The sequence below is a fragment of the Kwoniella shivajii genome, chromosome 7, assembly GCF_035658355.1.
Source record: "Kwoniella shivajii chromosome 7, complete sequence".
Classification (NCBI taxonomy): Eukaryota; Fungi; Basidiomycota; class Tremellomycetes; order Tremellales; family Cryptococcaceae; genus Kwoniella; species Kwoniella shivajii.
The window spans coordinates 1,753,677-1,766,968 of record NC_085914.1 but is presented as its reverse complement, the minus strand read 5'-3'; the positions used below and the strand labels follow the sequence as shown (position 1 = coordinate 1,766,968).

Genomic DNA, 13,292 nt, shown 5'->3' with positions numbered 1-13,292 from the left:
CATTCAACGTTGCGAATACATCAAGCCTTCATACGACTTCCACATCACCTCATTTGGATACCCATCAGTGTCTTCAGCGTCTCAGGGGTTCTCCTCTTGTCCATTGTCATCAACATTCAGTCATCAACATTCATTTCGCATTCGCACAAGATTCAAAGTATAGAGAGACTAGGCGACGTATCGTACCTGCTTCACCCTATCACTGCACCACCCACGTCTGAAAGCCGCCATGGCGGCCTCTCCAACTGCATCGCCTAGTTTATTCGGTGACATATCGGTGGTACGTGCTGCTCCAAATTTCATGCTCTTCATACCTACTCTGCAATGGAACATCGGGATGTGGGTGTGAGTATCGTACCGGCAAAATCGCTGATGAAATCTGGTTTGTGTAGGATCATGCTGTTGCGGGTTTCGGGGCAGGAACAGTTGCTACCTTAGTAATGCATCCATTAGATCTTGTCAAAGTCCGGTTTCAGTTAGCGGATAACGCAACAATCCCACATTCTCCTGCTCCTGCTTACAATTCCCAATCGACTTTGCCGCACCACTTTAAAAAACCAAGGTTTGGAACAGGGGTGTATACAGCTCTCAAGGATGCGGTCCAAGTGGATGGTTGGAAGGGATTGTACCGCGGACTAGGACCGAACCTGGTGGGAGGAGCTGGTAGCTGGGGATTATATTTCCTTTTGTTAGTTTTTTTTTTCTTCGTTCTTGTCTGTGATCCACCCAGTTCCGTTCGAGGTATCTTACGTTGATGCGCATCCCATGTCATCGAACAAGACGCACATACATCCATGGTGTGCTGACGTTCAAGCACTGTATAGCTATAATATGATAAAGAAGCAGATGCAGGGGGGTGACCCTAGTTATCGGACTTCAAGCGGTCAACACTTGTTAGCGGCAGCTGAAGCTAGTATGTTCCGTGCTGAAGACTCTTCATATGGTAACCCCCTGACATCCTGTCGGTTCGTCTAGGTGCCATAACAGCGATGATGACAAATCCAATATGGGTGGTGAAAACTCGAGTATTTGGCACCGCAAAACACGATCCAGCGGCTTATAGAGGTCTGTGGGGTACGTCGATTTTTCCTCTACTGTATTCAACGCTCGCCTTAAAATTGTTTTCCACGCTGACTCACGATGTCCCATCTTTCCCAAATAATGCACTCATTGACAACAATTCCCTTGATTACAATCAATAGACGGTCTCAGTTCGATCTACCGCATTGAGGGCATACGCGGTCTGTATAAAGGATCATTATTGGCTCTAGTAGGTGTTTCGAATGGGTCTATTCAGTTTGCGGCATACGAGGAGATCAAAAGGCGGAGAGCGGATATGAAACAAAAACGATTTGACAGAGAAGGGAGAGAATGGAGAACGGAAGACGAAAAATTGGTGAGTATGTGGATATGGAATCAACACTATGCCCGGTGTAGATCATAGCTTCACCATCCTGAAATATTCCCGTCAAAGATTTCAGTTCTTCAGCATCTGAGACACTGATATGGCCCGTACAGTCAAATACAGAGTACATACTAGCATCGGGATCTTCGAAGCTCGTCGCCATTGCCCTAACATACCCTTATCAGGTTATTCGGGCGAGAATACAGGTGAGTAGATTGATGAATGCATCTACAGTAGCAAAACATGCAATTACTTACTGATGTGACGTTATGCTTACTAGAACTCCACTCCTTCCTCCAACATCCCTCGTCTGACAATTCCATCGGTTATATCCTCAATATACAAATACGAAGGCTTATTGGCCTTCTACAAAGGGCTTGGTACCAACGCACTGCGGATTCTACCAGGTACATGCACAACCTTCGTCGTGTATGAAAACCTGGTGTGGGCATTCAGAGCAGTGGCGATAAAGCAGCGGGAAGACTAGGAGACGATGTACAAATAAGATCGGCTTCAAAAACAAGGAGTAGAAGGGACGGGGATACAGGAGACACAAGCTTTAGGAGTTGAAGGCGTCCTTCTCTTGACCTATCGACACACATTCTTCCAACACAAATTTGTACGCATACCATAATCACAGAACATAGAGAGTACATATATCGCATGCATATTGACAACTTTTGCAAAGTCCATTTTACACTAGATAATGGTGGTAATGGTCATCTCGGATAATGAGTACACACACACCTGAACACGGGACAGAAATATCGTGATGTACGTTGGCCCTGATGTCAGCGGTTGGATTGAGACAATGTTCTTTGGGGACATCCTTGTTCTACGAAAGGTCGTCGCCTTCTTCCTCCTGCAGACCTTCTTCGCCCTCCTCTGGTACAACTACAACGGCAGAATCTTCCGCCATATCTCCAACTTCTGCTGCGATTGGAGCACCAGCATCGACTGCACACTCTTTGGCAAAGTCGACTTCCCCAATCAATTCTTGCATCGAACTGACAAAAGTAGCGAGAGGACAGAGACCGTCATCATCATTAGGGCAACCCTTGATACCGGTTAATGGTACGGCAGCATCGTTGAGAATCAGGCGGACCTTTTTCGTACCAGAACAAGTAAAGACCTGAACCTGTAAGTTCGTAGCGAAGGGCATAATCCTGCGACAATAGGTCAGAAACAGCAAACGAAGAGAATAAAAGACCAAAACGTACTTGGAGGCAATAAAGGATCTGTGTTTTGGAATATGGTCCGTGGGAAGATCACCACTTTCAGAGAAGGTTGTGAGGTTCATCGTCGGTAATACTGTATGAAAATCAGCATAATTCGCCCCGTCAGAAAATGGGTACTCACAAAGAGCGAATTGTGTGTCGTGACAGAAGTCGACATATCTAACGAAGGAAAAAATATGAGCCAAGGTTATTATACAAATTATTTCCGTGGTAACTCACAAAGGATCATGGAGAGGGAATTGAACATCGTTGTGAAAGGTCGAGTTTGTGGTGGAGTTGAATTCCATCAGGCGGGCTATAAATTGTATTGGGTTAGTGAGCAGAGTGTCTGATGCATCATAGAAATATTCAAGTCTCTAAACTCACTCTTTGTGAGCCGCGAGACCAATTCTTGTACCCACCCCACACCTTGAGCCCGGGCAGGAGCGTAACCAAAAGAAGATGAGTACCACCAATAAATATCATTTCTATACTCAAATCCTTTCCACTCCTTTTGGGTGAAGAGGTCGCAAAATGAAGAATATCCGAGAGCAACAGTCTACAAAAAATGAGGGAGATCAACCAAAAATTACGTTCAAGGCATTACTTCATGCAACTCACCTCATATGCACAAGTTTCCATCTGTAAGGAAGGTCATCAGTGAGCAGAAGTAAGGACCAAGCTCCCTAAACTTACCATATCTTTGGCGTCTTTAATAGTGATCTCATAACCTTTGATCATCCGTTGCAGTCTAGCCTGGGCATCCTGGAGGTATATGGAATCCCATTCTGCGAGTTTAGACTTGTACTCGTTCCCCAATGCGCGGCACTATCTCTGCGTCAGGACTTTTACATTCAGGACAGGTTATTCACTCACTGTAGTCCAGGGAGCAAGGGTGTTGTTAAAACCCATGGCCTCGATAGTCACTTCCAGATTATATTGGTCCTCGGCAGGGATACCAAAGAAGCCTAGAGCGCGGGGGAGATGGTTAGTGCGAGGAAGGCGCTCCGCATCGATGTGATGTTATCTTACCTGATGCAAAATTTTGAGCCGACTTCAACATCCGGCTGCACACATGACTTGTGGTCAGAAGGTTGTTTTTCGTGGGAAAAGGTGGCAGGTGACAGCTTACTCCTGACTTTCGGTCCTAAAAACCGGCAAACGTCCCTTCATCTTATTCAAGAGGAAGCCATACTTCACTCTTGCAGAGACGCCGAGGTTGACTGTAAGTTTAATATGGATTAGCTGACGGTCATCAAGCTGTATGAGCGTAGTAAGAACGGAGAAATGAATGAGCACTTACACAATTGACTGCGACCAAATGGTGTCAGTATCTCGGCTCCTAGCTGATATGACCAATTGTTCAAAAATTCAAGATCATCTGTAGCATTCCAGTTGGATTTCGAGTTCATGATGCGGGACGCGAAGGCTGAGGGTCCTTCGGGATAAGATGTGGGGTATCTGCATTCGAGTACACATGTTAAGGAGAGAACTGGCTTATCATCCCACTACAGCGGAATGTAACTTACCTGGCCCCATGTCTTTGAAGCCAATGAAGCTGTTCCATCTCACACCGCTCAGGAAGCAGACTGCTGCTCTCAGGTAGCCCATGGCTGGCGACTGAGAAGAAAGGGCTCAGATTACCCCAGTGCTGTATGATATTGAAGTTGTTCTTTGCTTTTTCTGTCGGTGCAACAAGTGGATGAACATTCGTGTAGATGGGGAGGACCGGAGCAGTAGCAAGAAGAGCCGGTCTACGATTAGATGATCAGCTTGGACTACTGGTCAAAGTCAGGTATTGAACGTGCTCACTCCGATCCAGTTGGTGTCGGTCCAGCGTAACCTATACTATCGGAGAAGATTTCAGCTGTCATCGCCGACAGGAACATCACGCAGATCTATTCTCAGTGGCTCACATACTCACCTGGTAGGGAAAGCGCCATGATCTACTTTCACGCCAGCAGGTAGCACGCCATCCAGCCAGTCCTTTACATCAGGTGGTAACTGATCCCACTCGCGTGCTCTTTCGATAACATCTCTCCCAACATAGCATGCTAACAGGGCCAAGCTGGGTACCGCGACAAGAAGAGAGAGACAAACATATGTCAGGATGCGTCGAAAGCGTGAGTGTCGCCGGTGGATCTCCAAGCGTTGATGAGGGGACGTAAAGTATGGCTTGTGTTCGTCGTATGAAGGGAGGAGAGGGTCCGACACCTGCGAAGCAGACTGAAGCTCGTAATCCTCCTCCGGCAAGAAATCACCATCACCAGAGATATGGGCGTCGAGCTTGGGCATCGTCCTTGATGCGGTTCAAATGTGACTGAACAAGGAGGAGGTAAAGGAGACAAAGGGAGATGTCCAAAGATATAACTAACGTCATTCACCTACTTCTTATACACCCCCCCTTGTTATACAGTCCCATACAAATCATCATGAAATTCCCATACAAATTTACACCTGATCTGTCCAGCAATATCTAGCTTCACAACTCCCTAGTTTTGTCATCTGGGAGGTATGCTAGACAGGCTAAGATATACACCAGGTTTTTATGTGTCTCTAGATGACCAAATGCATGCTCTACAGCAGAAAAGAGGTTTTCACAAAAGCGAAATTTGTAGTTCCAATAATGTCAATGCATGCATTTTGAAAGCTCCTACACATAGCTAGATGCCTCCCACTCCTGTTGACAAGGCCCCCAGTCTTGGAACAGGTGTGATGCATGCATGAGATGAGAATCTGCAAACTGTATAATATGTGGGGGTGTATAAGAAGTAGGTGAATGACGTTATAGGATTCAAAACACACAAAAGGCATAAACCACGTGGGGCTGTGATGATGTGGCATTTCCTTGGCTGTGCTTTTCACTCCGGTTAGCAAGAGTCTCGAACTACACTCCCATGGTCGACTAGTAGCTTGCACTGGGTGAATTTTGGATAGTCACCGTCTTGCTCCAGCCCTGTTCATCGAGGAGAGCCTGCTAAACATGGAGCACCCTTTGATATGAGCGTTGATTGGGTATTCAAAACGGTGTGACGATTCTTGATTCTAGGATACATCGTTGGAAAACGTGTGTTCCAGTTCAATCTGTCGGCGTTAGACCGCATATTCGTGTAGGAAGGTTGCATCGTGTGCAGAGGGTACTCAATCAGCATCGTTTCAGAAGCTCATTGCGCATTCTCAACTTATGGCGAGCTCATCTTCCGGGGCGCAGGTGTGCATCGACAGGATTTTCTAGGATGGCGGGTTGTAACGATTACGCGAATCTGGCTTCTACAATCAGTACTATTTCGCCATTCCTTTGAAGAATAAACACGATCAGAGGTCTGCAGCTCGTATTGACGACGATGATCAGAGTCTGAGATTGCAATTCGTTTGTCATGAGGTCCAAGTATAGTTATCGTCCAATATGACAACATCGCACCTGGCTTCACCCTGCTGTTATAAACCTTCAAAGCATCTAACTCGTTCTTCAAGTGGTACTCATTACCCGTAAAGCATCCGTAGCTGTGCTATAAATCAGTTCGCGGTTGGAGATGGCAATCAGCGCTCAGTCTGTAATATCGATCACTGAACTTGGCCGATAAACCCCCGTCAAAGACTGTAAGCGCCTTTCAACAACACCGGTAGTGTAACCCATATCTAGGTAAGAAGAGAATGCTTGGACGGAATGAGGCTCGTGTTGAGCAAATCAGGACATGTCAGAGCGGATCAAGGTTATACAGCAAGATGAGCGTCTTCGTTCACACGCGAACGGGTGGTCTCGAGCGTGCTACCCATACGCGCTAATTGTATCGATTACGTCGATTCCAGACTGTGCAGAGCGCATACAGCAGTAAGTTGAGGACATATGCAATCGGGTTTCACTCAGCCAGATTTCTCCTGTCCTCACAGTGTTACATTTGCTCTACACAAGATGGAGCTGTGACGCTCTCGCAACATCGCATATCTGATTGGTGGTCCTCGGTGAAGTCCGGAATCCAGTTGGGATCGATGATTCCCTCCCGCGTCATCGGAGCAACCAACAATGGTATAAACCAGAACTTCGGTCCATCTTCATATCTAAAACTGAAATCGATCTACTGCATGACCTCGAGATTCACCTCCACGCTGTTGTTATTACCATCCAGAGTAGCGCCATTGTCACCCAGCTCCTTCCGTCGACTTGCAACGATGTCTACATCACTTCAATCCACTGACGAGATAGTATCACACATTTTCGCTAGACCTGTACCACCTTTAGAACCTGGGAAGAAAGTGTATGCACCGGAGTTGACAAAGGCTATATCAGGACTGAAGGAGCATGACTATGTGATAGCGGGTGAGTAATCGCTGTCAACCGAACAACGTCATGGCAGTTTCGCGCGCATTCGCAGTATGGCGATTGGAGAGCAATGCTGCTGGATATGGCTGGACGGGATAGAGAGCCAGGTGGCAAGAGAATTATCGCTAGAATCGGGTCTCGATGATTCATGTTTCAGCCTTGAATGCAGGAATTATATTGAAGCCTTGCCTTTACAGCGATCCACCTAGCAAACGATGATATACACCATTGTCATTTGATTGCTCAAGACCACGAAGGAGACTCCACGGCAGATCTGCTGCATGCTACTTTGCACCGTCGAGAAGGTGAGCTTTCTTGGTCATCTGACGAGAGCGTCATGCATGGTGGAGGTTCACGAGCTAACAGCAACGATGTCAGGGGATTATTGGAACTCTAAATAGTTTGTCGATTTCTCCTACCTTGCATTCCACTTCCTTCCTTGTTCGCTCTTTCTCGCTTTTTATTCCGAAGTAGTGCATTTATTGACTTGAGAGCTTGTGGCTGACTCATGTGATTTATTATCAGCTGGTGGTCAAATGTCCGCTCGCACCCTCTTGTCCCTTCTTCATCGAATGCCAAATCCTTTGTAGATGCATGTGAAGCGGTACATAAAAACAGGGATGACGATAGTAAATTGAAGGAGACGCAATGGTCAGAATTGAAAAAGCTCGTAGAGTGGATGAGAGAGAATTACAAAGCGTGAAAGTCAAGTCAATAATCAATGTGAGCAGCATGCAGGGGTGTGTCACCAAGGAGATATATAATCTGCAGCATTTGTTCGACTTTCGTATAGCATAACTTTTGATAGGTGAACGTATTGTGTTCTCTTCAGGATGCAGTTTCAGTGGATCCAATGGCATCTACGACATATTCCCGCATCTCCTCTTGGTGAATTCAATCTGTAAAATGTTATGCAACAATACTTCGCTTACAATTGTACTGGAGTCTAGTGAATAATTCAGAAAAAAAAAGTGTAAACCCCAACACATCCTTCACCAGTACTTCGATCTCCTCAATTGAGCAAGACTTGATAGTATACATAACACACTATTATATTGACAATTGATCGCATAAGGCTTTCGGGAATCGAAACATCTCTAAAACCTGTGCACTTTTCCCCCAGTCTTCTTCGTTTCTTCCCATCCATCATGTTGAACGCTTATAAGGCATATCGGAAGCTCAAATTTTCTATATCAGTTCTATCACTGAAGTCACCTCTATTCTCGTCATACGTAGGGTCGCCGCTTTCTTCGGCCAGCTTGTCACGTCTTCTGTTCTCTCTAGCGTAGTACAATCTTAGCAAGAAAGCCATGGGAATGGTGATGGTGAAACATATTATACAAGCAAACATTCCACTTCTGTAAGCTGGAGTTTCAGTCGAGACGAAGAAATGAGGTCCGACAATGTTTCCAGTGGCGTAGGCAACAAAAACCATTGCTCCTACTACCACTCGTTTCGTGTATCCAACGACGTTGGCTCCAGGTCCAGCAAAGCAGATACCTAGAGATGCTACGTAGGAACCGAGTATATAGTATCCGAACACTGATTGTACAGTCAGCGGATCATCAGCAAGGTGTCTAACATAAAATTGGACAACGCGGGGCGTGATTCGATAGGCTGATTGGATACTCACATAAAGCACCACTGTTTCTAGTTTTGTATTGAATGATGACCCCGACCAGACTTGGGAGCATCTACGAACACAGGAGGGATTAGCATCATACTTGCGACGATTACTCGATATACTCACGTATGCCATAAGCACGTACAACCTTGCTCCAGGAACTTTTCGAGCAATATAAGCACCACTGAGAGGGAACACAACCTGCATGGCGGCTTGAGGCAGACCGATTAGGATAGTTTGGAAGGCAGTATACCCGTACGATTGGAGCTGGATGATGAATAGAGCAAATCAGCATCATTGTCTGCTTGCGAAATCTAGTTTTACGTCTGAGGCGTTTTAACAGGTTTCAAGAAATCACCTTGTAGGATAGTCTCGTAGGACAAACTCACGATTAAATGCAGGAAGTTTCCAATACCACCATTGGGGACTGCAATAACGAAAACAATAATGAAAAGAATCCATCCTTGGGGGTCGATCCAGGGGAACAAGGCTTCCTTGACCTGATACCACTTTATCTCTTTGCTTCCCAGAGACGATTTATTTCCTCTTACTCGCTCGAGCGCGATCCTCTTCTCATGGGCATTGAGAAATCGACAAGTTTGCGGGTTCTCCGGACACAGAATGAGGAAAGCGATAGCGAAAATGACTGTGACCCCTCCACTAATAACCGAAGGCAAGTCAGCTTAGGTTTGAAGCAGTGATATATTGTCAAGACAGCCACCAACTCACTTGACGATGAAGATCCAAGCCCACGGTCTGACAGACGCAACGTGGACGTGACCCATACCGTATGAGACGAGGGCACCACAGAAACTTCCAACTCCATTACAACAATACCATAATCCGACCCTGAAGATACGTTAGTAAAACGACAAGCGTAGGAAAGCATCAAGTCACGCATGGTGTCAAAAAAGTACACTTACCGCAACGGTTGTTCGGTTCGCTTGTAAAATCTCGAAATGAGTAAAACAAATCCAGGGGTGACGAGAGCTTCGGCACAGCCCAGGAGTGTCCTAATGGCTGCCGCTGGCCCGAAGCTATTTGGTGTTGCCATGCACATCAACAGCCCTCCCCAGACCAAAATACATGTTCCCATCGTCTTATTCAAAGGTAGTCGTTGTAGCAGGTAAGATCCGGGGAATTCGAAGAAAAGGTATCCGAAGAAAAATAACGATCCGAGCCATGAGTACTCGTCTGATGTAAGTTTGAGATCCTTTCGGAAGGTGAAGACTGCTGCATAACTGGGATAAATTGCATCGTATCAGCGCATGTCGCTTGACTGTACCAGTACATGTGAAGTTGTCGAGGATGATTAGACTTTCAAGCTGGTATGTGCACGAGCAGTCTGGAACGATTCTGTCCATGAAAAAGGACTTCTGTCACGTATAACTTACCTCATGGCACTTCTATCTATATATTGTAAGGTGTACGCAGTCATGGTCAAGGGCAACAGCACCTAGGCGAGCAGATAGTCGTCAGCCACACTGCAATGCCTCTAGTTCAACGATAGTTGGTCGACCAACGGGGAAACGTCCATCACTCACCATGTCGAGCTTTCTTAAAACCCTTTTATTCTCTTCCTCAGACACTTCAATAATCGGTAGATCATCATAAGATACACGTTCACCCTTGGCCAATTCTTCCATAACGTTGGACCGAGCTGATTCTACCCTCTCGAGACCTTCGACCTTTTCTCCATTGTTCCCCGTCTCGAGATCGGGCAGTGAGACCTCTGCGACAGCGTTGGCTGGCGCTATCTCGGGCTTCTCTTCGATGTTTCGAGCCATAGTGAGCGATTCAAAGGAGTGGTTGATGACAACGTTGAATTCGAACAGAGGATAAGAATATACTGAGAAGGGAAGAGTCAGGATATAACAGTATCGGCAGGCCGTTATCTTTCCGCCTTGATCCTCCACGAACCATTCGTGAGGTTAGGACCTCAACACGGTCTATTGGAAGATCTTATGAGTTTTGAATAACCGATATGAGTGAGATAATTATGCGTGACTGCAATACGAGTTGAGATGGGATACATCATGAAATGGTCGATTGAAGGAGGAATATCAGGGTTTAGAGTCGCCAGGATGAATTACGTTATTCTTCGCCCTGACAGATAGGAAAAGAGAGACAAATGTTTCTCACAGTGTGCCCATGTCGGTCAATATGAATCGGTAAAATACAACTGTGCTCTCAAAGCGGTCTCCTGACTATCATTATTGGCGGATTTTTGTAGTGAGCTCGTCAAAAGGAGCAGAATACCGATACCTTCGTTACTTACTCGGTCTTCTTTCCAAAGTAACCAGAAGAATCCCAATTCGCCGAGCCTTAGCCTATTTCTCGGGCGATCCTGAGCATAGGAGACCGCTACTCATATTTCGTGTACACCTGATAGTCTAATCGGGTGGGGAAACGACATCATCGGTCAAATGCGAAGTGAAAGTACAATTGCGATATCTGACTGTTGGACTTGTCTTGACAATGCTGCGCGGAGGTATCGGTAGCTGTAGACATATTTCTATTCATCAATATTAATCTTCAGCGATATCTTCGTGTGCTACGACCACCGCCTACCCCTCCGCGCCTCTCCTACCAGCATAATTATACGCTTCCATTATGCCCTCCGCCAATCAACCTCCGTCCACCGATATCTCTGCCAATGATATGACTGGTGATCAGCTGGCACTACCTACTTCGCAGAGAATATCCACAGAGACCAAGTACGGGAAAGTTCAAGGCGGAAGGACGCGCAACGGTTGCCAGGTTTTCTTGAGTGAGTGTGTCTATCTCAAGCTATAAATCAGTTCTCGCTAATCGTATATTACCTTAAAGATGTCCCATATGGTGTCGATGTTCCACGATGGACCAACCCTCAACCATTACCATCGGATTATCAGTACCCGTCCACTCCCTTCATATACGACTCAAAGTATTGTGCGCAACCCGAAAGAACATATGCTCAGACCAATTCAATTCGAGATCGTTTAGGTCTAGGTTTGCCAACTGAAAATCCATTCTTCGCCGATATATACGTTCCTTCAGATTACACTCTGTCCCCGCGGCCCCAGGGCTCACCTCTATTACCTGTGAAAGTCTTTATACATGGTGGATTCTTACAATATGGCTCGACATCAGGACAATACTACAATCAACAGTTCTTTCCCGCCGAACACTACAATGAAGTACGTGTACTGCTGGGTCATAGGCTATCTGTTCTTGGTTTCTTAGGATGTGAAGAACCAAAGATTTCAGGTAACTTCGGTTTCAAAGATTGTTGGTTGGGCTTGGAATGGGTGAGAGAGAATATAGAAGCATTTGGAGGTGATCCCAATCAAGTTCATCTGAGTGGTTTATCTGGAGGAGGACACGTAGTTCATCAACTCGTGCAATATGCAGCCAGTAGAGCTCCCGCTAAAGTGAGTACACGATAAAATACAGCCATTTTGGTGTTTAGAAGAGCATGTGAAAGGGGGTTTGGATCACATGCTTCGTGTTCATCGTGGACATGCCCATGTTCCCACTATCACTCATGTGACATCATTCGCTGATTGATTATTCGTAGGCACCATTCATAACTGCTCATCATCAGTCCAATGCCATTCTCGCCGCTCCCCTGTCTCCTGCTTCACGAAGAAATCAATTTGAGGCCTTTTGTCAATCCGTTGGTATTCCTCCCTCGACGCCGAATATCCTTGAACGCCTGAGAGATACCGACGAATTTCCAACGAAGAAGATCATTACTGCTGTGCAGAACATGGGGGAACTGTGTACGTTCAGAGGAGTTATTGGTGATGACGGATGGGTCAGCGCAGACCAAGTTAATTTCCAGCGTAATGGAGGATTGGCAAAAGGATTGAACGACGCCGGTGTGAAATGTGTGATTGTTGGCGACGTACGAGACGAGGTGAGATCACTATACCATATTTATTTGAGTGATGATAGGTAAATCGGCTGACTTCGATCTATGAAACGTTCAGGACTTTTTCTACAAAGGTGTACATCACTGCGAAACCAGGGAAGAATTGGTGCCCAACATTGCTCGATATTACCCTTACGAGCAAAGTGAGAGGTTCTTAGCAGCGTATGGTGATGTGGCAGAAGATTCTACTCCGGAGGAGTTAGATACCCTTCTGGGAAGAGTGAGTCTAATTCTTATCTCGTTCAGTATGAGCAATCATTCTTATCGTACAATAAGCTGATATCAGAAATAAATCCAGATACTTGCGGATGGTCAAGTACATTTGCCGATACGACTTCTCGCCTCTGAACTGGCCAAATACGATTTTCCAGTAGTTCGTTATGCTGTCGAATCTGTTGCCAAAAGCTACGGTACCAATGGTAAAGCGTCGCACGGTACCGATCTTGCTGTTCACCAATTGCGATTGAGTATCCTCACTCCCGAAGAAACCACTTCTGTTTTGCGATTCAACGAGAGTCTTTGGTGTGAAGTTGGTAAAGCTGTCAAGGGGGAAGGTTTCGTACAAAAAGACGAAGAGGAAATGTTAGTATTGGATAAGAACGGCGTGACAGGCTGGAGGAAAGATTGGAGATGGCCTTTGTTGAGGGACGCTGAGAAAGTATTCCGAGAATAGATTAAAAGAGTCATTAGAGAAGGACAGTATTTTCATTCGGACGTCCGGCACTAGATGGAGTTGAAGAATGCAATGTTGTTACAGAAGTACACCCGTCATAGAGTACCAAGGCATTCGCACTAAGTGAACAGTCTCA

General features: G+C 45.9%; 5 protein-coding genes across 5 annotated transcripts; 3 read left to right on the top strand and 2 right to left on the bottom strand.

Moving 5' to 3' along the window:
- Positions 1 to 229: 229 nt before the first annotated feature.
- On the top strand, positions 230 to 1,892 carry IL334_005757 (uncharacterized protein; the record flags this gene model as incomplete). Its single annotated transcript, XM_062937465.1, has 7 exons — positions 230 to 280; positions 393 to 688; positions 825 to 913; positions 976 to 1,074; positions 1,203 to 1,396; positions 1,519 to 1,611; positions 1,686 to 1,892. The coding sequence occupies 7 exons, from the start codon at positions 230 to 232 to the stop codon at positions 1,890 to 1,892; spliced, it is 1,029 nt and encodes a 342-aa protein (XP_062793516.1).
- A 348-nt stretch (positions 1,893 to 2,240) lies between these two features.
- Positions 2,241 to 4,917, bottom strand: IL334_005756 (uncharacterized protein; the record flags this gene model as incomplete). The annotated part of the gene is made up of 14 exons (XM_062937464.1): positions 2,241 to 2,571; positions 2,626 to 2,716; positions 2,765 to 2,802; positions 2,863 to 2,938; positions 3,010 to 3,181; positions 3,244 to 3,264; positions 3,319 to 3,450; positions 3,499 to 3,590; positions 3,655 to 3,689; positions 3,755 to 3,845; positions 3,926 to 4,083; positions 4,152 to 4,376; positions 4,435 to 4,470; positions 4,547 to 4,917. The coding sequence occupies 14 exons, from the start codon at positions 4,915 to 4,917 to the stop codon at positions 2,241 to 2,243; spliced, it is 1,869 nt and encodes a 622-aa protein (XP_062793515.1).
- Positions 4,918 to 6,792: 1,875 nt separating this feature from the next.
- On the top strand, positions 6,793 to 7,646 carry IL334_005755 (uncharacterized protein; the record flags this gene model as incomplete). The annotated part of the gene is made up of 4 exons (XM_062937463.1): positions 6,793 to 6,940; positions 7,141 to 7,248; positions 7,322 to 7,343; positions 7,469 to 7,646. 4 exons carry the CDS (start codon positions 6,793 to 6,795, stop codon positions 7,644 to 7,646), a joined length of 456 nt encoding a protein of 151 aa, XP_062793514.1.
- Positions 7,647 to 8,102: 456 nt separating this feature from the next.
- On the bottom strand, positions 8,103 to 10,354 carry IL334_005754 (uncharacterized protein; the record flags this gene model as incomplete). The annotated part of the gene is made up of 8 exons (XM_062937462.1): positions 8,103 to 8,485; positions 8,577 to 8,637; positions 8,694 to 8,834; positions 8,957 to 9,227; positions 9,297 to 9,416; positions 9,491 to 9,808; positions 9,962 to 10,023; positions 10,112 to 10,354. 8 exons carry the CDS (start codon positions 10,352 to 10,354, stop codon positions 8,103 to 8,105), a joined length of 1,599 nt encoding a protein of 532 aa, XP_062793513.1.
- Positions 10,355 to 11,180: 826 nt separating this feature from the next.
- IL334_005753 (uncharacterized protein) lies at positions 11,181 to 13,156 on the top strand (the record flags this gene model as incomplete). The annotated part of the gene is made up of 5 exons (XM_062937461.1): positions 11,181 to 11,337; positions 11,397 to 11,980; positions 12,127 to 12,468; positions 12,542 to 12,703; positions 12,782 to 13,156. The coding sequence occupies 5 exons, from the start codon at positions 11,181 to 11,183 to the stop codon at positions 13,154 to 13,156; spliced, it is 1,620 nt and encodes a 539-aa protein (XP_062793512.1).
- Between the last annotated feature and the right edge of the window lie 136 nt (positions 13,157 to 13,292).